General features: G+C 45.2%; 1 protein-coding gene across 1 annotated transcript in view; it reads left to right on the top strand.

Moving 5' to 3' along the window:
* Nucleotides 1-26,713, top strand: part of EIF2B1 (eukaryotic translation initiation factor 2B subunit alpha) — a 55,349-nt gene that overhangs the window by 13,878 nt on the left and 14,758 nt on the right. The window contains exons 2-4 of the mRNA XM_085634148.1: nt 15,823-15,924; nt 18,652-18,788; nt 18,874-18,990. Of these exons, the coding sequence (XP_085490274.1) occupies nt 15,823-15,924; nt 18,652-18,788; nt 18,874-18,990 (356 nt within the window). The remainder of the gene's footprint in view (nt 1-15,822; nt 15,925-18,651; nt 18,789-18,873; nt 18,991-26,713) is intronic.

Consider the following 26,713-nt stretch of genomic DNA (forward strand, 5'->3'; position numbering starts at 1 on the left):
TGCTTAGTTCAGCATCCGGGTTAGCCCATATGCTGAGCCACGCCAAAACTGGCTTAGTTTTAACCAAATCGGCAATATATGGGATACCGAGTTCAGAGTGTGCAATTTCTGCTGGTATCGCATGTGGGATCTTCAGAATTCTACGGATGAATTTATTTTCTTCCAGTTGCAGCTGTTTAACATCCCTGAAGCCCCAGACCTCTGCTCCATATGCCGCTTTGGCTATACTAATTGAATTGTATAAGGTCATTACTTGCTCAGGGGACCAGTAGCCTAATCTTTGTGCAAAATTCATGATTGCACCACATGACGAAGCTAATTTAGTGCAGCGTTCCTCCAACAACTTATCAAACTGAATTTTGCAGTCAAACAGTAGACCTAAGTACGGGAAGGTGGTTACTATTTCCATAGCATGGGTCCCAATATTAAATGTCGGTTTTTTGATCGTTTTTTTGCCTGCGATCAGCGCAAAGGATTTAGTCAGATTGACTGACAGATCTAATTTTTTCATAAAATCTACAAATCCATTGATCAGTATTTGGAGACTACGCGGTGTCCGGGCAAGGAGAACCGCGTCGTCCGCATAAAGGAGGACTGGTATATGGCGCTTTCCTACCCTAGGACAATCGGCTGCCTTAGCTATGAGGGTTGACTCCAGGTCATTTATGTATAATGAGAATAGGAAGGGGGCAAGAATGCACCCCTGCCTTACGCCACTGGAACATTGGAAGGAGTCAGTTTGCCCCCCCTCCATACTATATCGGACCCTCGCTGTAGTGTTCCAGTGTAACTCTCTCAAGATGTTTATCAGTCCCTGGTCAATCCCCAGGGAGGTCATCATTTCCCAGAGCTTACTTCTATTCACGTTATCAAAAGCAGCTGCTAGGTCCATGAATCCCATGTAAATGGTCCCATTACTTGCAATAGTGTATTTAGCGACCAGGAAATATAAGTTTAGGCATTGATCGCTGGTCGACTTTCCTGCTCTAAAGCCATACTGGGTGTCAACGATTGTGTGCTGCTCTTCAGTCCAGGCCATTAAGCGATTTAGGACCACCCGCCCCAGTATTTTAGCCGAAACATCAATTAATGATATAGGTCTATAGCACTGGGGATTGTCCTTATTTCCTTTTTTAAAAATAGGAACTATTAAGGCAGTGGACCATGACCTCGGGAGGCCTGTTTTGATAGCTGCATTTAGCACTCTCATTAAAATTGGTGCCCACAAGTCAACATTGCTTCTGTACAAATCTGAGGGAGTGCCATCAGGTCCAGGAGCTTTATTTGGTGTCAAACCGTTAATTGCTTGCACAATCTCGTTGAGTGTGAAGTCCTGAGCCTTATTCCTATTACCAACCCATTCCCCTTCTTGTTTGCAAGCCTCGGTATGATTATAAAGCTTCTCAAAGTGAGCTACCCATTGCTGTGGAAGGATATTTGTACTAAGAACCGGTGTATTGCAATCATAGAGAGAGGGCCTATTTATAATCCTCCAGAATTCGGTGAAATCCCTGTTTTCACCAGCCTCTCTTAGGTCAGCCCATAATTCCACTTTTAAGGTGGTTTTTCTTTCTTTAATCTTAGTTCTGTAGATTTTCCTATTTTTAGCCACCTCCACTGAGTTTCTCGGGATTGTCTTAAGACTTGACTTAAGATTTCTTAGTGCTCGCGCACATTCTACATCAAACCATCTTGGGTGGGTCACTAATTTTCTAGGGCCTTTTGCCACTAATAGTTGCCCAGCACATTTAGTTAGCTCCTTAAAGGCGGCAGTTAAATCGACTCCCTCTATTTGCAGATCTAAACACTCCTCAAGCCACTTTCTCCCCTTTTGTACTAATGCAATATAAAAATCAGGGGCATTGATTTTTGTCCATTTTAGACGCCTTCCCTGATCGGTGGGTTTTAAAATGGTATCCAGCTGCTTATTTATTTCAGGAAGATCCTTATATGGTATTTCTATAACCAAGGGGTTATGATCGCTAAAGGCACTCCATTTAGCGTTTACCTTCCTGATCCGATGTTTAGCAAAGGTGGATATAAAGATGTAGTCTATAATAGACGAACATCCCCTTCCTTTAAAAGTTGGTATCAGAGTGCCCCCTGGTTCAGGAGTTACCAGATCAATAGTATGCGCTAGTGAGTGACTCCCTAATATTTTTGTTATTAATATACCCTCAGCTGTGTGCTCCAGATGTGGGCCCTTTTTAATTGGGCAGAGATCCCAATGGGTAGTTACCGGTGTCAAGCGTGGGCAAAGATGACAGTTTAGGTCCCCCATTAAAAGTACAAATACATTTTCAACGCCTTTTCTTAAATCAAATTCTTGTTTTAGTCTAAGCTCTAGTTCCTCAAGTGCGGCATTAATGCCGCTTCCTGGGGCAGGGTTATAAAAATTGAATAATTGTACCCTCAGCCCCTGTCCCTGGAAGGTTACTGCTTGCAAGTTATCTGAGGTCCAAGATGGCACAGTCCATCTCCCCTTCAGATTTACATCAGCATAAATTATTAAGCCTCCCTTTGCTCTGCCAGCCCTGCTCTCCTGAGCTGGTACAAAGAAGGACTTAAACCCCTCTAGATGATAGTTATCGGGATCAACTGCCCATGTCTCCTGTAGGGCTATTATATGGGAGTCCCTTAATTGGTTCTTCCACTCTATGTTACTTATTTTCCCCGCTAAGCCTGCAATATTCCAGGATGTTATTACCACCCGTGGTCCCTGTGTCCCAGACAGCCTTCGACCATAGGTATCCAATTCATGTGCCTCTTTCCCCTCTAGTGGTGGGTTTTGCCTTTCCCCAATCTGGCTTTGCGGGCAGATTTCTCTGGGGTTCAATGTGTGCCTTCCCACTGATGTTAGTTCAATTATTTTTGTGGGTGTCCTTGTTTCCGTCCCTGCCAAACCTGCCTCTGGATTAGTCAGTCAATCATTTTCATCCAACGACTGGAGGGGACTGAATCTATTCTCCCACTGTGGGCCATTAGAATGTAACAGTGGTAGATTAATATATTCACGATTTCTTCTCCAACCTCCATCTAATCCTTCTCCCTTCCCACCCAAATTGTGAGCCAAAGGATATGTAAGGATGTGTCTGGGATAGAAATAGGCCAGAGGCATAGTTTGAATAGTACTGGTTACATTTTTATTATAATTTCCCAGTATATACTCCACTAACTTTGGGTTCCTGAAATTTGCAATAATGCAATCGCCTTCGATGTCCTTTCCTCTGTTGCCCAACCATGGTACTCTTCTCACATGGATAATTTCTCCCCTTTCCTTCCCTTGAAGAGGTCTGTGTATATTTAGCCAGTATATAATCTTATTTTTTAGTTCAAGGTGTGTCTCCCTTTGACCCCCCCTGAGTTCGGGGACCCCGGCGAAAATCACAACATAGGGGCTTGCTTCAGGTGGTAAATTTACTCCAGGGGGGGGAGGGGGAGATTTTCCCTTGCTAACAGGAACTTTCTGCCATACATCCCTCTGCTCATGGGACACATCCTGACCTGACTTTAACTGCGGTCTCCTAAGCTGGTCCTTATTTATAGGGAGACAATCTTTCATACTTTCAGGGCGGCATCTATCCTGTAACTGGTCTACACTTATGGGTGGAGCATGAACCTGTGCAGTAGTGCGTAGCTCATTTCTGGTACCAATATTCTCCATAGGCAGTAGTTCTGGGGGGGGGGGGGGGGGGGGGGGGGGGGTTACAGTTGAAGTTAAATTTCCAGTAGAGTTAAAGTTACTTTCCTTCAGCTTCGTCTGTTTGTGGAGCTCATTAGTGATTTTGTCTAGTTTGCTGCAAAGAGGTTTTATTTGAGCGATGATGAAGGTTTCTATATGTTTTTGCAGATCGACTATAACTAATTGTAGCCATCCTGGAGGGCTTAATGGTGTTGACGTATCTACTTCTATGAGCTCATCCTCCCTTAGTTGTTTCTTCCCCCCTTTATTGGTTGGTTTTAGCTTCCTGGCTTGTGTATTCTTGGGACCTCTTTTAGGCAGCCTAGACTTAATTGGGTCGGGTCTTTTTGTTACCTTGCCAATTAATGGGTCGGCCTCTATTAACTGTTGGCCACAAGGTAAATTTTCAATTGAGATATCCGGGCTTTTGTCCAAAGGACTGTCACAAAGGTTTATTTGTGGGGCTAGCAAAGGACTGCTGTGTCTTTGTATATGGGAGTTGTGCCTAGGGGTCAATGATAAACGTCTCTGAGTGCGTTCAATTTCTCCGTTTACTGCACCAATGACCTTCCGTAGCATTAAATCTATGGCCGTTGGGGGTGCAGAATAGCCGGCAAGAGTATCTGTGTTAGATTGGCTATTTGTCGTAATCAGCGGGGTACATGCTTTACGCTTGGTCGATCTAGTCTTCGGTTTAGAAGCCATGACACCCTTTCTGTTGATATCCCACTTTTCCCCTAATACAAGCAGGACTACGTGGTCAGATATTGGTCAGCATGTATTTAAACAACAATTGCCTACTTGTGGAATCAATGGACCTCGTATATGTCAATTACAATATTGTCCAACGTGCTTCACAATCACCATAGTAGTCAACCTATAGGTGCTGCGCAAACCGAACACTGCTACCAGTTCAACAAGTTAGCTACAGGGCTCTGATAATCTAGGCAACTCCAATGCCCAACTTTTGCAACAATAATTGGTGGGACAAGAAATGGAAATGGCCCAGCCCGGCCTCCTTGTGCGGAGCTAACAGCATTAATAAGCGCCCATAGTACGTTACTCTATATGAGAGTTCTAAACAGTACCTCAGAGGTCAAGTTCCTTCGTGCCGATGTTAGGGAAATGGCCCAGCCCAGCCTCTGTCTGCCCCCTGACGGCCACAGACGGCCCGCCCTTTACCCGGGCTTAGCCCGGCGCCGCCCGCGCGCGGTCCCGCGACGCGGAGGATGTCACCGCATTTGTGCGCCTCCGGGCGCGTGATTGTTGTCAGCTGGTGCAGAGGCTGACGGTAGTTGTGGTCTCCCCCTCCTCACAGCGGCCGCAGGGTGTTCTACTGCAGCGGCGGGAGGGAGAGCAGGACAGCTGTGGAGGGTCGAGGGAAACAGAAGGGCAGGTGAGGGTCCTCCAATGCCCCCAGCAGCAGCAAGCGTCCAGGAAAGCCCCGCTCCACCGAGGATGTCACCGCTTTTATGCGCCTCCGGGCGCGTGATTGTTGTCAGCTGGTGCAGAGGCTGACGGTAGTTGTGGTCTCCCCCTCCTCACAGCGGCCGCAGGGTGTTCTACTGCAGCGGCGGGAGGGAGAGCAGGACAGCTGTGGAGGGTCGAGGGAAACAGAAGGGCAGGTGAGGGTCCTCCAATGCCCCCAGCAGCAGCAAGCGTCCAGGAAAGCCCCGCTCCACCGAGGATGTCACCGCTTTTGTGCGCCTCCGGGCGCGTGATTGTTGTCAGCTGGTGCAGAGGCTGACGGTAGTTGTGGTCTCCCCCTCCTCACAGCGGCCGCAGGGTGTTCTACTGCAGCGGCGGGAGGGAGAGCAGGACAGCTGTGGAGGGTCGAGGGAAACAGAAGGGCAGGCGAGGGTCCTCCAATGCCCCCAGCAGCACCAAGCGTCCAGGAAAGCCCCGCTCCACCGAGGATGTCACCGCTTTTGTGCGCCTCCGGGCGCGTGATTGTTGTCAGCTGGTGCAGAGGCTGACGGTAGTTGTGGTCTCCCCCTCCTCACAGCGGCCGCAGGGTGTTCTACTGCAGCGGCGGGAGGGAGAGCAGGACAGCTGTGGAGGGTCGAGGGAAACAGAAGGGCAGGTGAGGGTCCTCCAATGCCCCCAGCAGCAGCAAGCGTCCAGGAAAGCCCCGCTCCACCGAGGATGTCACCGCTTTTGTGCGCCTCCGGGCGCGTGATTGTTGTCAGCTGGTGCAGAGGCTGACGGTAGTTGTGGTCTCCCCCTCCTCACAGCGGCCGCAGGGTGTTCTACTGCAGCGGCGGGAGGGAGAGCAGGACAGCTGTGGAGGGTCGAGGGAAACAGAAGGGCAGGTGAGGGTCCTCCAATGCCCCCAGCAGCAGCAAGCGTCCAGGAAAGCCCCGCTCCACCGAGGATGTCACCGCTTTTGTGCGCCTCCGGGCGCGTGATTGTTGTCAGCTGGTGCAGAGGCTGACGGTAGTTGTGGTCTCCCCCTCCTCACAGCGGCCGCAGGGTGTTCTACTGCAGCGGCGGGAGGGAGAGCAGGACAGCTGTGGAGGGTCGAGGGAAACAGAAGGGCAGGCGAGGGTCCTCCAATGCCCCCAGCAGCACCAAGCGTCCAGGAAAGCCCCGCTCCACCGAGGATGTCACCGCTTTTGTGCGCCTCCGGGCGCGTGATTGTTGTCAGCTGGTGCAGAGGCTGACGGTAGTTGTGGTCTCCCCCTCCTCACAGCGGCCGCAGGGTGTTCTACTGCAGCGGCGGGAGGGAGAGCAGGACAGCTGTGGAGGGTCGAGGGAAACAGAAGGGCAGGTGAGGGTCCTCCAATGCCCCCAGCAGCAGCAAGCGTCCAGGAAAGCCCCGCTCCACCGAGGATGTCACCGCTTTTGTGCGCCTCCGGGCGCGTGATTGTTGTCAGCTGGTGCAGAGGCTGACGGTAGTTGTGGTCTCCCCCTCCTCACAGCGGCCGCAGGGTGTTCTACTGCAGCGGCGGGAGGGAGAGCAGGACAGCTGTGGAGGGTCGAGGGAAACAGAAGGGCAGGTGAGGGTCCTCCAATGCCCCCAGCCGCAGCAAGCGTCCAGGAAAGCATCCAGCATAGCACTATATGAAACTACACAAATAAAATGGGGCAAATTTGCTTCAATGATGACTTTCTTGTATGTTGTATAAGGAGTTTTCATATCTCTGAGGTCCACCTGAAGCTGTCACATAAGCATGCTGTGTTTGTAAGGTGCACATTCATTCCTTTTTGTGCTTTGGTACTCACAACAGATATTTACGGTTGCCCAGTTTACTAGTGCTCATTTTTAGTTCTCGCTGAGCCAGCGCATGTGCTGCTCTGCGAGACATTTAGTGAGTGGCTTTTTGAAAGTGCTACCAGAGGCTTTTGCTGGCCTCAAGCTTGCGTTCACGCGCGCAGCTGCCATGTGGGTTTCTGTCAAGGCTTGCGTGCCTCTCTCTTGAAATCTCTTTGAAAAATCCGTGCGCCTTCTCCTCGTGTTATCTGTGCCTCTCCTCCTGTTATCCCTGGCGCGAGCGGCACCCCGCCACTAGTCCGTGATAAGATCCTTCTGTGCTCGACCAGCGCTCTGACTCTTCGCCGTATTTCGCTATCAGACCGCAGCTTAGACACCCACCTACTGTTTTAATTATCCGGTCAGCTGCGCACTTGCTGTCATGGTTGAAGATGTTTTGAAGTATGGCCCTTCAGCTGGCAGCCGAGTACTGTTTATTGCGTGGACATCCTTTAATTTTCGTGAATCGATTAATTTCATCGAGTCTACTGTTCTCTGCAAAGCTCTGTCTGTTTATTCTGCGGTGCTCATATTAACTGTTGTCGTCGTTATTAGAATTCAGAGACAGTAGCTGTCGATAAGGTTGTTGCCTGATAGATTTACCATTGGCTACATCAATATGATATTAAGTCACTTTTGTTTTACCTCAGACGTGTAAATAATCAAGAAAGCTCATTAATTAACTGCAGAATCATTTTTTTCCCCACGTACAACGTTTAGAATTGACAAGCTAATGAGCCCATCAAAGTTACATTGTTGTGCCACTGAGACTTTCGGAAGGTATTACATGCATTTTCGGACACTATAAGGGACATTTCATTAATAGTTTGGATAAAAACGTTTTTTTTCCCCCTCATTTTTCTTCAACCTCATCTTAGTGTTCATGTTCTGGGTTACTCGTCCATAGTGTTGTTCTAAAAATTAAAGGGGGTCATTCAGTTTGTGGCCATATGACCTGCAGTTGTCCATTTCTGGAGGCTACATGTGCATTGATACCAAGTATGTGCCATCCAGAGAAAGTAGAGAAGGAGGATCGCAGAAATTCAATATTTTGCTTAGATTTTGGAGTGATGGGTGACAAGGAGAAAGGGCTACTTTTGCACAATGCATATTTGCTTTATTGAGCGCCACATTGTACTGGAGGAGGATTTAGCACAGCGGCCAGAGCCGCCAACTCGGGAGCTGGAGACCTGCGTTCAAGTCTCCGCATCGGCCCAACATCCAATCATTCTGGGTAAATCACTTAATCTGCCCGTGCCCCAGGAAAGCACCTGGATACCCTCACTGGTGATAAGCCACTCTATATAAATCTACAAACTTAATAACCTGATGATTCACAAAAACATTATGATTACAGGAGGTAGGTTTATAGACGTACTCCTTTACCTACCCTTAGCTATCTTTCTGAATCAGCCCCAAAATGTCCAACTCTCTATTGGTAACATTTCAAATAGGCTCTGTCCTTTCTAATTGTACTAACTGTATGTGAACATTCTATGAATAGTCCCATTTTAGACGTTTTGGGGCCAATTCACAAATATATTCAAGTGTAGTTCAGAGTACTTCATGCATACTGCTTTCCGCACTCTTAAAATACCTTTATGACTAAGACCCAATTTGTTTAAAGAAAACATGTATATTTTAACAGTGTTAGTAGCTGGTTCGTTGTGCCTGTAATGATACACTTTTTAAACATGCTTTTGACTTTTATTTCAACAAGCAGTAATGTATTAAAAGTTACAGTTTCCTGTCAGAGGCTGTGGGTTGCTCAAACAGCATACTATGTCATTTAAACAGCACCTGTGATTTGTAGGAAATGCTGCTTTTGCTTACATTTTTTTAAGGGAATAACTGACGATGGAGACATAATGTGAAAAATTAACTGAGAGAGTGTGTAACAATAATTGACAAAGCTGCAGCATAAAACATATAATTATAATGCCATCTGGCTACATCCCAAAATTATCAAACAATACTCTCATAGGAGACCCTGGTATGTTTGATCTGCCTTGATCCATGTCTTGGTATTGGACTTTACCAACAAAGTTGGTGCATATCTACTATAACTCTCCATTTTCATAGTGAATATAATGAACGCCTACCGCCTATGTTAAAAGTTTTGATCAAGAAACTTCCGTTTTTGCAGTAACATAAAACAGGTTTCTATTAACACATGTTAATCTAGTGATCTCCAATTGTGTGACCGCACTACACCGTAAAAGAAACAAGCATTGGCATAGCCAAAAGGTCTCGCCTTTGGGACCTTATAAGTGTTTAGTTATCCAGCACAATATCCTTGGTGCAACCACATCAACTGTTGCATGGCCAAACACTTATAAGGTCCCAAAGGCGAGACCTATTGGCTATGCCAATGCTTGTTTTTATTATTATTATTATTATTATTATTATTATTATTACTGGCATTTGTAGAGCGCACAGCTACCTCCAACGGAGGTGTCCCGGCGCTAGCAACAGAGCACGAAGAAAAAAACGAAAAAAACCACAGAGGTGCTAAGAGGGTCTAGGTCCGGTCAAACAGCCATGTTTTCAGGTTTTTCCTGAAGACCCATTCTGAGGGGGATTTACGCAGATGTTCCGGCATAGAGTTCCATAGCATGGTTGTTCTTACCGAGAACGACCTGCCGCCCATCCTGGCTTTCTTGAAATGGGGGATTACCAGTAACTCCTGAGAATTCGAGCGAAGGGTCCTGAATTGATGGTATTTCTGGAGTCTTTTCTTAAGATATATTGGGCCTGAGTCTCAAGAAGCTATGAAGGCCAAGGTTAAAGCCTTAAATTCAATGCGTCTTTTTACCGGTAGCCAATGAAGGCTCCGGAGATGCGGAGAGATGTGATGGCGGAAAGGAACATTCCTAATCAGTCTTGCTGCTGCGTTTTGTATAATCTGCAGCTTTCTGACAAGGTACTCTGGCATGCCAAGATACAGACTGTTCGCATAGTCAAGTTGGGAGATGACCAGAGCATGAACTACGGACTTTCTACAGCTGAGCGGTATTAGCTTCAGGAATCTTCTCAGGGTTTTTAGCTTCCAAAAACAGACGGCAGAGACCTGGCTGATCTGGGATTTGCTTGACAAAGAGGCATCGAATTTAAATCCCAAATTCCTTACCGAGGTTGCTGGCACCGGGGGGGGGGGGGGGTCTAGTTCCGCAGGCCACCAGAGTTCTGAGCTGGGGGGGGGGAAGGTTGGTTAAAAAAGAGTATCTCAGTTTTGTCTGCATTTAGCTTCATACAGTTGTCATTCATCCAGGAGGCAACTTTCTGTAGGCAACTCCTGAAGTTCGTAAATGCAGCCGCGGAGTGTTCCCTAAAGGAGAACACAAGCTGCGTGTCGTCCGCATAAGAGATGACTTTCACCCCCAGTTGTTTGATTATAGGGGCTAGTGGGGCAAGATAGATATTAAAAAGGGAGGGACTCAAGGCTGAGCCCTGTGGAACTCCAGATGTCAAAGGGGTGGAAGAGGAGACATATGGGTGCAAAAGCACTTTTTGGGAACGTCCCTCCAAGAAGAAGCGGGACCATCTCAGGGTGGTACCCATCACTCCAAGCGCGGCGAGTCTTTCTAGGAGGATCTGGTGTGACACCGTGTCGAATGCTGCGGATAAATCCAGCAGCACTAGCATCGCACTGTTCCCTTGGTCCATCGTCTGCCTAACTGTTTCCGCCACTTCAAGTAAGGCCGTCTCGGTGCTGTAGCCTGTCCTAAAGCCCGACTGTGAGTCGTGAAGGAGTTTGTGATTCCAGGAATGCAGCCAACAGTGTTTGAACTTCCTTCTCTAGTACTTTAGCAGGGACTGGAAGGAGTGAGATAGGCCTGAAGTTTTTTAAGTCTGCTGGATCAACATCCTCTTTCTAAAAAATTGGCTGGACAAACGCCGTTTCCCAGTTAGTAGGATAAATACCTACTTTCAAGGAGGAATTCCAGATAGGGTTAAGTACCGGGTTCGGCCATGGGGCTAGGATTTTAAAAAACTTAGGAGGACAGGGGTCGGCTGGAGAACCAGATTTAGCTTTACAAAGTTCAGACAGAGAGATGTCTGGGCTGAAAGGGTGGAATTCACTCCAGCCCTCCGTGGGGAGGGTTGTCGGCAAGATCTCAGCCGGTGGCCTTGGGATGGTTGTTTTAGGGAAAGATGCGTAGATGGTCTGAATTTTTGTTTGAAAGAAGGTAGCCAGATCCTCACATAAGTGCAGAGAGGGGGCGATCGAACTTTTCAGGACTTGCGGTTTTACGAAATCTTTCACAATTTTAAAAACTTCTTTAGAGGAATTATCCGATGCCATAATTAGATCTGCGAAATAGTCCTTCAGGGCTTTTCGTTTTAATTTATGGAACCTTTTTTGTGCCACTCTATAGGTCTCTTTTTCCCCGGCCTCATACTTTTTCCTTCAGAGCCGTTCAAGCCTCTTGCATAAACTTTTCTCCCGCTGGAGTTCTAACGAGAACCAGGGGGATGAAGGTTTTTTTCTAGCAGGTTTTATGATATTGATGGGGGCTACTTTGTCTAGAGCCGCCGTGATCCATGCATCAAAGGCCGAGATATCTTGATCGGGTTGACCTGTTAGAGGCGGAAGTGTGTTTTGAAGTTCAAGACCCATGGGCTCGGGGAGAACCTTCCTCCAGTTTCTTCTTGCCTCAGGCTCCAAACTGGACCCACTGGGCGTCATCTGGCCAGTTAACGTGAAAGGGACCAAGAAATGGTCAGTCCAGGTCAGAGGAAGAGGGTCCTTTACACTAAGGGAGAGATCATTTGAGAAAATCAAGTCAAGTGTGTGGCCTGCAACATGCGTAGGGGAGGATACCCTCTGAGTCAGGTTAAGACCGCAGAGAGTATCCGTAAGTGTTACGGCTGAAGGGCAATTTGACTTGTCCATATGGACATTAAAGTCCCCAAGGACAAAAAAATTAGTATATTTTAGGGAGAGAACAGCAATAGTGTCAAACAACTCCTGCCAGTGTGAGGGAGTAGAGTCAGGGGGTCGGTAGACAAGTAAGCCTGCATATGAAAGAGTAGAGGTGACTCTAATACAAAAGGACATGGCCTCAATGGGGCCTGCCAACTTGATTATTTTTGATGAAATTTCCCATTCCTTCCTGAGAATCACCGCTAGTCCCCCCCCCCCCCCCACGTTTGGTGTTTGGCCGATTGGCTATTGCCATCCTATAGCCCTCCGGGATCGCCAGGCAAAGATCAGGATTGGAGCTATCTTGAAGCCAAGTTTCCGTCAGAAACATAATATCCCAAGAATTCGTTTTTAAGTTGAGCCAAATGTCTTCTGTGTGTTTAGGTAGAGATCTACAGTTAATCATACAAGCCTGTAGTGTCACAGGTGATTGTACGATGGCTGTAGATGATAATGCCCCCAGCCTACCACAACTTTTGACCCCATTGTCAGGTAGCTTCTCCAAGCGGAAGGGACAGGAATCACAACAATCCTTTGATTGTTCCTTATTCCCCCCCCACCCTGAGACATCTGTACAGGAGGGCGTCAGACAACCTCCTCGGGCAAAGCTGAGGAGTTCATTACGTAGCCAAACGATTCTTGGAGCCTGGTATTCCTCTCTTGCAGCGTGGCCAGCGCTAGTCGCTAAACGAGTGCGGACGGGCGCAGACGGGCTTGCCTTTGGCGCGCCCGCTGCGCGTGCCCGCTGCGCAGTCGATTAGACATAGTACTAATATGCAGTGTCCAGCCCCCGGAACTGCTCGAGGGGGGAGGAGCCACGTTCCTCTGCAACAATCGGCATTCCCAGGAGGGTGAAAAGTAGAGTGATTTTAGTGGGGTTTAAACTCTTGACCATGAGTTCAGTAGTCCACTTAGCCACCAGACCATGACTGTACATGATATCTTTTCTGGTCTCCAAGGGATTGGGTTTTAAGTGCAGGTCTATAGTGGTGCAGACATGTTAATTTTCGGATCAACAGGTAATGCAAGGGTTATCAGTTCTTCCTGGAGGGCATCAGTGGAAGCTTTGGCTATCGCCAGTGGGACGGTCACTTATGCAGGAGGCCAAAGGAGATGGTGGACAAGCTTGTCCCATCCAAGAGCAGAGGGGGGGGGGGGGTGTGTGTGTGTGTGTGTGTGCGTGTGTGTGTGTTTTTGTGTGTGTGTTTTTGTGTGTGTTTTTGTGTTTCGTTGCAGCATCTATAGGGAGACTGAATATGCCAAGGAAGATGTTACAGTAGCTGGCAGATGATGAGATTAGAGAATTCAGGGGAATATGGTTAAGCTAGTTTTTGGAGGTCTGTAGATGGGTGGTGGGTGGTAGGTACAGTCCAGGCTGCACAAAGCAGGAAATGGTGTATGAAACATTGTAAGGTTTTGTTTGATGTTGTTGAAGCCTGCCGACCAATGTCGATTTGTGGATGATCACAATGCCACCCCATCCTTACAGTTCATGTGCTAGATTCAGTAATCTGAAGAAACCAGTACGAGAAAGAAGGATGTCCATGGGGGTGGGGGGGGGCGGGGGGGGGGGGGCAGGAGGCATTCCGGTCTTAATGAGGTATAAAGCACAGAGAAGGTTGCTCTTGAGCTGCCAGTAGCTTACAGGCTAGTACATAGTAATTGCCTGTCATCCGGGTTCAGAATATGCAGTAACCTTCCTATTAAAGTGACTCCAGGCTCTGTGAAGCTGGTGAAGTTCAGGATTATTGATTGTGCATCTGTTCTCAGTGATATGGGCTGAATTTCTATCTGTCCTGCTCTCCTTATTCTCCTTTCCTCTTCCTTTTCTTTCCTTCTCTCTCATCTTTTCCTTTTTTCTTTTCTCCCATCCTTTCTCTCACTTTCTTCTCCCATCTTCATTTTCTCCTTTCCATGTCTTCCCTTCTCACCTTTCTTTACTGCCCTCTTCTTTTTTCTCCTTCTCTCCACCTTCCGGTTTATACTGTCCTTGTTTCATTCTGTCCTTTACATCTCTCCATTTCCTCTGGTCCCTTTCTTCCTATCCTTTTATCCCTTCCTTCGCTCCTAATTTCTGTCTCTCTTCTTTCTCATGTAATTCTCTCCTGGTTTTCTCATTTTCTTCTTACTTTCTATTTCTTCATTTTTGCACCTCTTACCTCCATTTCCTTTTCTCATTTTCTTCTTTACTTCTCATCACCATATTCTTTCATTCTTGCCTTTCTTCTCTCCTCCCCATCTTTATTCTTTCCCTATCATTCTTTCCTCTACTCTGCCTTTATATTTTCTCCTTCGTTTCTCACCTTTTTCTCTTTCCTTTTCTTTTTTCATTCCTTTCTTCTCACTCTTATTTGTTCCTTCTCTTTCTTCTCTATTCGTTCTCTCCATTTTCACTTCTTCATTGTTTTTTTTCCTTTTTGTCATTACTTCTCCCATTTTCTATGTGCCTTCTTATACTCCTTCCTTTGCTTCTTTTCCTATTCCCTCCTTTCCTTTTTTTAAGATAGCTTAGCATCTTAAAGCAATCATTTAATGCATTAATTTGTTTTTAATAATTTTCTGACATGTATACCCATAAACATCGGGGTGGCTGCAGAGATATGTGTGCTGATTTTAGAGCTGTAATATCCGTCTGTACCTTCCAAAATGTATCATGCTATCGTTCCTAGTTAGGGTATATGTATATGCTGAAAACAAATCACTTTCTGATTATTTTGTGTAGGTCAACCAATGAAATTCATGGCAGTTAACCATTTATAGTGGATGCGCTAGCTCTCAAAGTGAGATAAGGGTCATCCCACGTACTGCATGACTGAGAGGCCAACACTCCCAGTTAGGCACTCGCAACTCGGCTTTGATTCATAAACAAGAGCATAGGAATGAAATTGGTCCTTGGAGACCGAATACCTAAACCTGTCTTGATGCTGTCCTTTCGCCGCTAGTGCTGTGTGCCAACTGCAGCCGAACAGGGTTGTCCAGTGGCAGCAATTCAGTTGCTCGGTTTTATTTATGTACCCTTCTTTCATCCACATGTTAGGCTGTACCTTGGGGTGGTCTCATCAGAAGTAGCTCTCACTTTAATAAAAGTTAGAGACCCTACCCCCTCCCAACTGGTGATTATGTGGGCACTAGAGTAATAAAGAGATGAAAAAAATATTTACATCTGCTTTGTATTGGAGCACTAATAGTACAAGACCCATCCAAGTTGACATTGTCTATGCAAAAGAGTGTGCTCATAATAGTACCATCTGCACTTTAGGATGGAGTTCAAGAAGACCTCATAGAATCTCCACACAGACCAGAGCACCAGCTGTCCCTGTTGTGGCAGAATGGTGGATTCCCATAACCCTGCGGATTGGGCCTGAAATCATGGCCACATTTAGTCCAATCTTTGTTGCATTTTTGTATTCAGAATGATATTGGGACAGTTTTTTAGAATAAAAAATAAAACCTAGTTAGTAATGTCATAGGGTAGAAGTATTTTTATTGGGATATTTTAAAAATAGAAGACCTGTTTGCTTTACCCAACCAATGACCAGATCTGTGTCCTTACAGCGCACATGCGAAGCGCCATCTGCTGGATTTGTAGACCACCTTTGTGTTTTATATCAAAAGTACTGGATTCAAAGTTATTTTTTTCCCAACTGACACACCATTTATCTTTAGCAAGTCCTGTTATCTCAGTGTGAATTATAAATTGATACAAATCACGTTTGTGTCTGCCCGAATGAATTCCTATACAGATAAGGTTGTTGTCCTCTTTAAATAATAAAACTAACCTGCTTTAACTATTTTAGCATTCTGCGTCAATCATACCTTTCCCCATCCCTATTTTATTTAGTATTTTGTACTTTTGTGTTATAAACAGCCTTTTAATTTTGTCTAACCAATTTGGATAACTGCTCCGGCAAATGGAATACAATAAAAAGACTTAACATTATCTCTTTCTGTTTTTTATAGAAATAATCGAGTATTTTAAAACTCAGTTGGCCGATGGCACAGGTGTGGCCTGTGCTGTGGCTGCCATCCATTCATTGCTGCAGTTTTTGAAGAGAGACGAAGGTAAATACAACTTGTGTCAAACAAAATCCATTGATGCCAAGTCCGCCAAGCAACGCTAGACTGTTTGTCACACCTTCTGTCAGTCCTAGGTTTTTAGGTCGAGCATTCGAGACCTCTTGTAAATACTTTAGTATATACTTATATGTGTATGTACTTTGTGGGCTCTGGAGATCAGCCCTAGGACTTGTCTCCTTTCGCTTAGGGATATTTTTTTCTGTTCAACTGCCTCTATTTAACTGTCTTGATAGAAAACGACCAGTAGAGGTCAGAACAATACCAGAATTGATTTCTGCTGAGGGACTTTCTTTTTTTAAATTTTTCTGGCAACTGCCTCTATTTAACTTTCTTGATATAAAACGACCAGCAGAGGTCAGTAAAATACGAGAATCACTTTAGCATTCTCTAGATTCCAGTCCATAGAAATTGTCTTCCACTATCACCCGTAGACAATAGTATTTTTTTTAAATCTTGATTTTTCAGTGATATGACCACCGAAGGCCCTGATTTTATATTAAAAACAGAGCTTTGGACTATACCATTTCCAGCTGAAAGCAATATTTCTCTTCATGTGTTCCCATATCTGGCATGTCACGCATTTAGGTGCTTACTTTTCCTCCATGTTAAAGAACAGTAGATGTTTCAGCACCCAGGCTTATGTGCTGCATAGCTAAATACATATAAGGTCCCAAAGGCGAGACCGATTGCATTGCAAATGCTTGGTAGACTTTGTTCTGGGGCTTGGTGTGTGAGACTTGTTATAGATCTCTCAAGTTCCTACGTTCCAGATTTTCGCTTTGTATTTTTTATTTGTAACGTCTTCCTTTAGTTGCAGTGGGATAAAGCAGGATTATGAGTGCCAAAGAAATTCTGGACTGGGTTTGCTACTGATGCATGAACTTGGAAAACTTTCCTTTTCATACAATGGGGAAAGCAAAGCTTCATATCTTAGAATGTAAAATATTGCTGATCTAAAAGCCAGGACTGTCCACATTTGGTATATGTGATCAAGAGTCACTTGGCAGAAGTATCTTGAAAAAAAAAATAATATATATATATATATATAGTCTAATTTTGGTTGCTTACAAAAGTGATACAATAACTACCGAAATAAGCAGTTTTATGGCCCTTCTACCAACGCCCCTAAAAGTCCTTTATTTTTTATGCCGTGTTTTAACAGGGGACAGAAGAATCAAACTGACTAGGCCTAGATCTCTGTGTATGTATTGAAAATGTATGCTTTTAATATTACTTCATGGATTTTATGGGTGTTATACGGGCTTAGTTCTTTGCAAGCTCATTACCTATTGAAGAGGAAACCATTCTAAATGTGTTCTCAGTGACAATTTGCAGGAGGTCCCCTAGACCTGTTTTTTGGAGAAGATTGTGACAGAACTTGGAGTCTTTTTAATGAGTGGCCATTTTTGGCACAGCAAGGGGTACAGGCGGTAAAACACAAGATTGTTGTGCCATCGCACCTGAAACACGAAAACGGCACAAGTAGCTCAATAACTAATTCAGTTTATTGGGAACTTGGGGCGAACTTGTACGAAGCTTTTTAGCGTGCGCAAACGGGTCTTAGACCCGTTTGCGCACGCTAAAAAGCATGGGCCAATTTACAAACAGTATTTTGCAACTTGAAAATAAATTGCGACTCTCAAAATACTGTTTTGCGACTCTCAATTAGGAAGGGGCGTTCCCTTCCTAATAGCAACTGCATAGCTATGTACCAATGTTTTGCGGCCACAATTGCAGTCGCAAAACACTCGCAAATTACCACCTACTTCAAGTAGGTGGTAATGCATTCGCAAATGGGAAAGGGTCCCCAGTGGACCCCTTCCCCTTTGCAAATGCATGCAATATTATTTTTTAAGGGCAGGCAGTGGTCCCAGGGACCACTGCCTGCCCTTAAAAAATGAAATGAAAACGTTTATTTTTTTCTTTTTTAAATGCATCCCGTTTTCCTTTAAGAAAAACGGGCTGCATTTAAAAAATAAAAAAAACTGCTTTATTTAAAAGCAGTCCCAGACATGGTGGTCTGCTGAGCCCAGCAAGCCACCATCCCTGGGAGGGCCTGTCATTCTCAATGGGCTCACAAATTGCGAAAGGCTCATTAATATTCATGAGCCTCACAATCTGCGACCCCAATCGGAATCGCAAACAGTGTTAAACACACTGTTTTACATGCCAAATTGCGAGTCGCAAAATGCGACGCAATTTGCAAGACGCTATTTTGCAGGTCGTACATCTGGCCCTTGATGTTTTAGTTACACTTCATACTCTCTCAATAGTGAGCGCACTTCACACGGCCACAGTCAATGGTTTTTGGTTAGCCAATGTAATTTTTTTAATTTGTTTTTATTTATAATGGGCATTAGAATGGTTTCACTTCGACTCCCACTTCACTGACAAAACTGCTGGTTCACTTTGTATCATCTATAGGGGCATGTTGTGTATAGGCTTTTTGGTTCATCCTTAATTAGCCAGTTTATGCTTTTTTGATATGTGTAAGAAACTGTCATGGTTTTATTTAGAGTCTGTTTCACTGGCAGGCTTGCTACTGCACTTTGGAGTGCCCTATTATGTATGGGTTTTCTGATGCATCACTAACCATGGTATTTTTTTTATTTTGTTTGATGAGCAGAGGAATTGCAACCTGATTTAGCCACTGGTCAGCTTGCTTGTGTTATACTGATTTATGTAAACTGTCTTTTTTTCACGATTTTACAGGTGAGACGATTAAAGGCTTGCGAGAGAACCTTACTGAGGCCATTCAGACTCTGACGGGAGTGGAGTCCTCTGTAGCTGTGTCCTCAGGAGGAGAACTTTTCCTGAGGTTCATCAGTCTAACCTCTTTGGAAGACTCTGTAAGTTTTCTATTACTGTATTAATTTTTTCTCATTCATTCCTGGATTTCAGTGGCAAGAAACATTTTTTAACTTGTTTCTGCAGGATTACTCGAAGTGTAAAAAGATTATGATTGAACGAGGGGAGATTTTTCTCGAAAGGATATCGCTGTCTAGAACAAAGATCGCCAAGCTGTGCCACACATTTATAAAAGATGGAGCAGTAAGTGGATATTGACGGTATTACCATATTTGTTTCTGGGCCTTCTCCAAAGTCTTTATTTTTATGTTAATATATTCATTGTTGCCTGTTGATCCTTTAGTCTGCTTGACATGCTGCTCATAGTAGTGTAAAGAACAGGTTGAAGTATTCATTGTAAGGGTGAGCACATAACATTAATTTGTACATCATGGAACTTGCAGTATCTCACCTTGAAATGGTACGAGGGAGGTTGTGAGATGGCGGAGGATTTATATCAGAACGACAAGTTCATGGCCTTTCAGGATGCACAGGCCTGATTTCAGGTGCCTCCATGACACTTTTTACAGTACGCCAAGATATCGCATACTGTCCGGGAGATGTGGACAACATTTCCCGATGAACCCGAAGAGGCCAGCACACTGGTAACACTTCTGGACCCAGGTTCCAGTCGAGGGCGGACCGGGGGTGAACCTAGACCGGGTTAGTGCGTTTTGGGACAACTATCTCCCAGCCCCTTTGACAGATGGTGAGTGGAGGAGAGCACTCGCACAAGTAGCAGAATCCACAACTAACGCAGGGTTCAAGTTAATCCAATTTTATTATCTTCACCGCACATACTTGACTCCCTAGCGACGAGCTCGGTTCACCGCAGGGTTGTCCTCCGCACGCCCAAGATGTGGCACAGATCCCACCACATTTGTGCATATGGTCTGGAACTGTCCGCGTCTGCAGCGGTACTGGCACTGTTGCAGGGATTCTGCTTATACACAGAACTATGCGTAGAACCCCAGGACCTCAGTGAATTGTGGTGTACCAGAAACTCACCTCAGAACCCAGAACCCAGTATCCGGCTAGCATAAGTGTCCCATTCGTTATCCGAGATTTGGCTCAACGATCCCAATGAAAAGACAACCCACAACAAGCGACTCAGTGTACTCTCAGGAATGGTGGGAATCGGAAATACCTGTTCGTATATTATTCTCACATCAGTCCACAACAAGAATCAACAGAGACACGGTGAAAATAAAAAGTGTTTATTTTTATAGACCACGTGTCCTAAGATGCAGTACTTTGGCTAATACAAGCAGACAAATGATTATAATCAAAACCATCAGCATCGTTACAATACCATAGAATATAAAAGGAGTGATCATGTTATAAATGACAGTGGATGCTACCACCTTCCCTTTACTAAGAAGCTAATATTATTATTATGCTAATAAAAGGTCTCTTAGGCTTGAATGGGGGACCCCATACCTCAAAGATCAGCTTAGTGAAATCACATCACAGGAGCATCAGGAGTCTTCTCGCAGGAAGGCTCGTCTTCGGTCTGAATATTAAACATGATGTCTGCAATATTAAAAGCACCAACTTTCAGGTATTCGCAGCTGCCTGTGTGTTATGGCTAAATAGTGAGTCGATCAACCTAGAGTGGAAAACATGCATTGTCTAACGACCCAGACTGTTTGTTACACCATGTACAGACCAAGGTCGCTGCGCAGAGCTCGGGATGGTAACAACGGATTGCTCTCGTGTGAGGCAAAGCGCGAGTCAGCAGTTTGTTTAAACAATAACATGTAGACGCAGTGTCGTGTGCAAAAGCAGCAAGATGGCTTTCTAACATCTAACGTGGTTATGCTAACTTAACAATGTATGTACGTAATAAGGGAGTCCTTACTACATGCCCCCTTGATCGAAGCACTAACCAGTAGGGAAGAAATGAGAGAACGCAGAGTTCAGTTTCGGCAGAACAAGGCGTATTCAATTTGAAACTAATTACCGGTTCAGATAAAGTTCGAAAAAGCAAAAAGTAGAAGAGAGAAAAAAACCACAAAAGGGGAGAAAAAAAAATGAAAAAATCCTGCGCTGGCCAGCAATCCAAAGGCACAGGTAATGTTCAAGACATGGGAGCACAAAAAAAACATAGCGGACAACAGTACACTCAATCCATGAACGTGTAAGCAGCATACGTGGCAACTGCTTCCAACAGGAAATCGTTTGCAGAGCCACTAAAAGTTTCAGCCATCCAGTTAAGCAAAGAAAAGGAACAAACATGTTCTTCAATAAGCGGAGCCTCTAGCACGATCAGAGGGCAACCGACGTGTTCCTCCAGATAGCTCATAGTCATAGGCAGCCCTTGCGATGTCCCAATTACCCAGGATACCACCACAGGCCATAATCTGAACACCAGAACAGGCAAACTCGTGAGACACTAAGGGCCTCATCAGTCGATCATAATCCGGCACCGGAGACACCGTGTTGGTTAAGCACAAATCCAGAGGCCATTCAAAGGGACAATCTAGGCAGTAAAAAACAGGTTGCACGCAGGTGAAGTAGGAAAACCGGAAGGATAATCCATACGCCAGGCTCAAAGTCGCCAATGGCAGCGTACCATAATATTCAAGCATCCTGTCACGAAGAAGATGTAGACGGGACAGGTTGTCGTGTGGCACAGAAAGAGCAGCCATTTCGTAGTATGAAAAGTGAAAACAGCACACCTGCCACCAGCGCCAGAATCAGCGGGACACCGCCAAAGACGCTCGAGAAAATAGAATGAAAAATTGCCGGAATCACACCAAAAATAGTTTGGAAGGAGGTCACGAGGCCTGAGCCCACAAGTTTAAAAAAATGAGCCAGGCCAGTCGTGGACGAGGCATTGAAAATTGTTTGGATCAAAGCTCCAAAATGCAGGGGGAGGTCAGTATTCAAAAGCGCCTGTACCTCAGTACGCGTATTAGCTACGTGAAGGATAAACGTTTCCCGGGAGGAAGTCAATGGCACCTCCTTTTGGGACAATAGAGCTCTTATTCTGCTCATCTTGTTGAACTCTGCTTTCAAGGTCGGAATCGAAGGCCAGATGGAAACATCCAGCCGCCCATGCGGGGGAGGAAATAGAACATTATTGCAGCAGACTACTCTCTGCGATACAGTTACTATATATGGGATTCCCACTAACATCCCGCAGCAAGCTTCATTATTCAAAATCAAATAGCTACCGTTTGCAAGCAGCGTGAAAGATGGCGTAATCACTGGCACTGGGATACCTTTGAGGACGCAGGCCAAATTCGGGGCGTGTACATTGCAAGCACCGTGTAACTGAATGTGCCGACATACTACAGAATGATCAGGTGTCGAGGTACATTCCTCACCTTTCAGATAAACCTCAGTACCGTCTCTTGTACATCTATACGTAAAAGGGAGGGACCAAACCTCATGTATGAAAGCGGTACCCAGCTGTTCAGATCTACCCAGAGCATAGTGTTTCATACAGGACGTAAACTTAAAAAGCGCGAAAGGGAGCGTGATCAACCCATGTACTAACCACACGGCTGAATTCAATTCCGCCACAGAGAAAGGTAACGGCTCCAACTTTTCAATGTGTAACAATGAATACGTAGCATCTTTCATGGACATGAACTGTTGCTTTACAGTAAGGTTAAAGGGAAGGAATAATGATGTCGTATTCAGATAGTCCCAGGGGACCTTTCCTGCCTTTAACGTTTGTAAAGTCCATGCAAACTGCATAACAGAACGTAACTGGTTTTGACCATGGTACAATACAGACATATCATCATGTACAATATCAACAATTGAAGAAACAATATTATCTAATGTATAAATTCTGGAAGAAAGAGTGTTAATGCTGTTATCTATAACTGCTAATACCTTTTCCATATTCGCTTGATCAATAGACCTTAATCTGGAAGCCGCCTCAATTTGCGACAATTTCCATACTTCGTTGTAAATAGCATAAACGCCCACCTTTTGGATCTGCCACCCACAGGACCTTTAACAAAATCATTCAAATCTATTTTGTCATGTAATCTTGATAAATGAACTTTGACAGATGCCAAGGTGGAATGTCGCAGCCAGGACTGACATAATTTCCCTACAGAGTAGGTAGTTACTGTATGAGAGGACTCAAACCGAGGGTCTACGCGTTGCTGCGTATACCCCGGTTTCAGACCCAGAAAACGACGTTGACAGGTATCGGAACTGCTTTGCCAAATTAACCATCCTTCACTACTAAATTTCGAAATATTGAAAGATGTATTAGAAACCAATGACTGCAAAGCAGGAAGGGACAGATCTGTGAGGTTATCCCAATTTGGGTAAGCGCCCAGATCTGGAACAGAAGGGGAATTTAGTTTTTTAGAAGTGGCCAATCCGAAACAGGTGGTCTGGAAGATGGTCGAATTTAAAAACAACATATGATTCGGTACAAGACAGGCACGATGTAAAGCTTCAGTTCCCTGAACCTGCCACGGTTTGGAACCCCAAACCGATTTAAGATCAATAGTAGCCTTCCACAGATCATAACCTTTGATTGACAACTCATCCATAAAGGACTTAGAATAGAGTAATTTGGTGTGTGTCAGTCTAACCTTCGAGGCAGACTCAGGCATCACTTTAAAATAAAAGGATGCCGGGTCGGAAACACTGAAATCAGTAAAATAAGTATACTTATCAACTAATGTAGGTGAACTGCCGAAAGAGGGGGTGGGACAGTGTTCCCATTGGATAAAAGTTACAAAATTACGAAAAGTGTTTGCTTTATGCAGGAAGTGATTGCCATAATGCTAAAAACAATACTGTTCTGCATAGTTAGCCGCATTCTCATACAAATCTTCTGCATCAAAAGCGGCATAATATTTTAAATCAGAAAACAGTGCTTCAATGGCATGAACATCCCAATCATCAGAACGGATGTTCTGCTTAACCACATCACCCATAGAAACACGAAATACATTAGGTACATTGATGACCTCTGTAGGACCATGAATTTGGAATTTAACAGCATCCCACGCAATTCCATCCAAAACGGGCCAGGCAGTAATATTCACATAAGTCTGGTCCCTTTTCATGATGTGGGACGATGAGTGGGGGGCCAAAGTTCCATTGATAAGTCTAATTGTAGATCTTTCTTTAAGATAGTGGCCATTCACCAGACGGAAAAATACTATTACAAATCCAATGGACATAAACAAAAAAATACTTGTAAGCACCAACCAGATGTATGTCCAAGGGGGAATCAAAAAATGTCTTTTGAACCAACTAGCAAAAATAGCAATGTTCGAAGGGGAAGTATGAGGCAATGAGTTAGTGTCAAAGGAGAAACGTGACTGGTCAACCGCCGTAGATTGTAAAACAGGCAAGTGACCATTTGTAGGATAAGCATACTCAGTCTCTTCGGGCAGACCACCAGCCGGCGGTATTAACAAGGGATCAGTAACTGACTGCATCTCGATGGCAACATCAGACAAGGTGTTAGAAGCAGGAACCAACACTGAATTTCTTTGCATCGTCTGGCAGGAAACTGCTGGAGTTAGACTAAGAAGTATCGGCCACTCGCTGAAGTTTGACATTGTCAATAGAGATGTACCTGTTTTCTTTGCGACCAGGAAGTGGAGGTAAAATGACTGTTCTTGTACCCTGCACTCCAAGCACTGGAACCGGTGCACGATAAGAGGGGCCGAACTCCTTCTTGTTCTCCACCTTCTCACGGACCAGGTCTCCAACTCGGGGTAGCCAGCCGACTACCGGAATCTGAACCTCAGCATCAGACGTGGAGGGCAAGTGTTCCTTCGAAAGATCGTCTCTGGCTTCTTGTAGGGTCTGCAAAACAGCACAGTGATCATCTACGTCAAAGGGTGCGGTCGACGCCGCCATGTCTAGACCATCAAGGTCTGGGACAAACATTCTGATTCCGAAGAGCATCATGTACGGGGTCCTCCCACCCAGAGACCTTCTAGGGAGATTATTAAGTGCACGTTGGACGTTATACAAATGGGCTAGCCAGTTCTGGCCTGTGCCTAAAACACGTGCTGTCAAAGATTGCTTTAAGTCACGGTTCATTCGCTCCACCACACTATTACCCTCAGGTCGGTAGGGGGACGAAAATTTGACTTGGACCCCCAAATTTCTCATAGCCTCCTTGTAAGCCTTAGAGGCGAACGCAGGGCCCTGATCAGAATGGAAGGTACCACACGCAAAAGTTCCCACAAAGACACGCAAATCCCTGATGACAGTCCGCGAGTCAGCACTCCTTTGTGGCCATACCCAGAGAAAATGTGTGCACGAATCCACTGCAACCAAGATATACTTGTACGCAGTATCAGAAGAAAAAGGACCGCAGTGATCTAGATAAACACAACCAAACGGTTTATTAGATATGTACAACTGTGTTTGTGGTGGGCGCGCAACAGTGGAAGGTTTAATCTGTTGGCAAATGTCACAATCAAGAACATAAGCGCGCGCTTGTTTATATAAACCAAACCACCAGTAACGTTGTTGTAACAGAGATATAGTAGCGGACACGCCGGCGTGGGCTGACGCCAACCCCTCGTGCGCTGCTAGTATCAGAGATGGTCTGCAGTCCGCGTTGGAAATAATTCTGTCACCAACGTCGTTAATCCTCACTAACGGGACGTTATCAGGACTTAAGTGATAAAAATAACGAGAAGGAAAACCCTTCGGGTAATCACTTCCCTTCTCTGTAGCAGCAATAGCTGCCAAGATGTCATCATCAATCTTACTTTTGGATCTTGTAACTGCTGCCACTAAGTATGTAGCCACTGCGGTTTTTGCTGCCTCGTCAGCCAAGCTGTTACCGACAGCATGGACACCAAGTCGTTGGTGACCAAGAGTGTGAATAACATTCACGAGAGGGAGACGGTCTTTAAAGTCTGCCAATCGAACCCAAAGCAGTTTATGCTTAATTGTGCTACCTTTGGTATCTCGATAATCGTTTTGAGACCAGAAGTGTAAGTTGTCATTGTAGGACTGGACACAATAAAAGGAGTCACTTACTATAAGAGTCGTGACTCGGGGATCAGCAAACTCCAGTGCAAGCACCAGAGCCCGGAGCTCCGCCAATTGCGCGGTACAATCACCCAATGACTGCGTATGCATGGCATCAGATTGGAATTCACTATTTACGAATGTACCCACGACAATAGCGTAAGCCGCAGAATAGGCATGCTTTGATCCAATCGCCGGCTGCGCCGAGCCGTCAGTGTATATGACACAATGGTATTCTTCGAGCGGGCACAAAGACAGAGGAGCCGGATGAACGAATTCATACTGTAAGTACTCCTGAGTCTGTAAAGAAGCGTCAAAGATATAAGTGACATCTGGTGACGTCAGAGTTGTGGCCCATTGTATCCACCGTGGATGCAAAGCTTTAGAATTTGGTACACTTGCTTTTGTCACCGCCTCTAGGGCAGGATATGGTGTTACAACCAGTATCTGTTTTCCATGCGACAGTGCGCGTTCCTTAAGGATCGCCATCTGTACTGCTGTAAGAACTTTCTCGACAGTGGAAAAACGCAATTCAGCAGAGGTGTACAAGTGTGATTTATACGCAATGGGGACTGTATCGCCCTCATTGAACGTCAAATACGTGAAACCCACTGCGCCTGGTACTATTCTTATTACCAGGTTAGTGCGATTATCACGCGTCAATAAGTATTGTGAAGCAAGAAGATCAGCCTGTAAAGACTGAAGAATAGCAGAATGTTCTAGCTGCCAACTAGACTTCGAAAAAGAAGGTTGTACCAAGGCGTAAAGCGGCTTGATACGCTGGGCATAATCAGGAATATACGTACGTCCGAAATTCAGAAAGCCCAGCAAAGATTGTAATTTTTTCAGTGTTGTAGGAGCACGCAGGCATGCGCACTTCTCCAGAAAGTGAGGAGCCAAACCCTTACCTTCATTGTTGAGCTCGTAGCCCAAAAACAACACT

This window comes from Triturus cristatus, chromosome 11, assembly GCF_964204655.1.
Source record: "Triturus cristatus chromosome 11, aTriCri1.1, whole genome shotgun sequence".
In the NCBI taxonomy this organism is placed as follows: domain Eukaryota; kingdom Metazoa; phylum Chordata; class Amphibia; order Caudata; family Salamandridae; genus Triturus; species Triturus cristatus.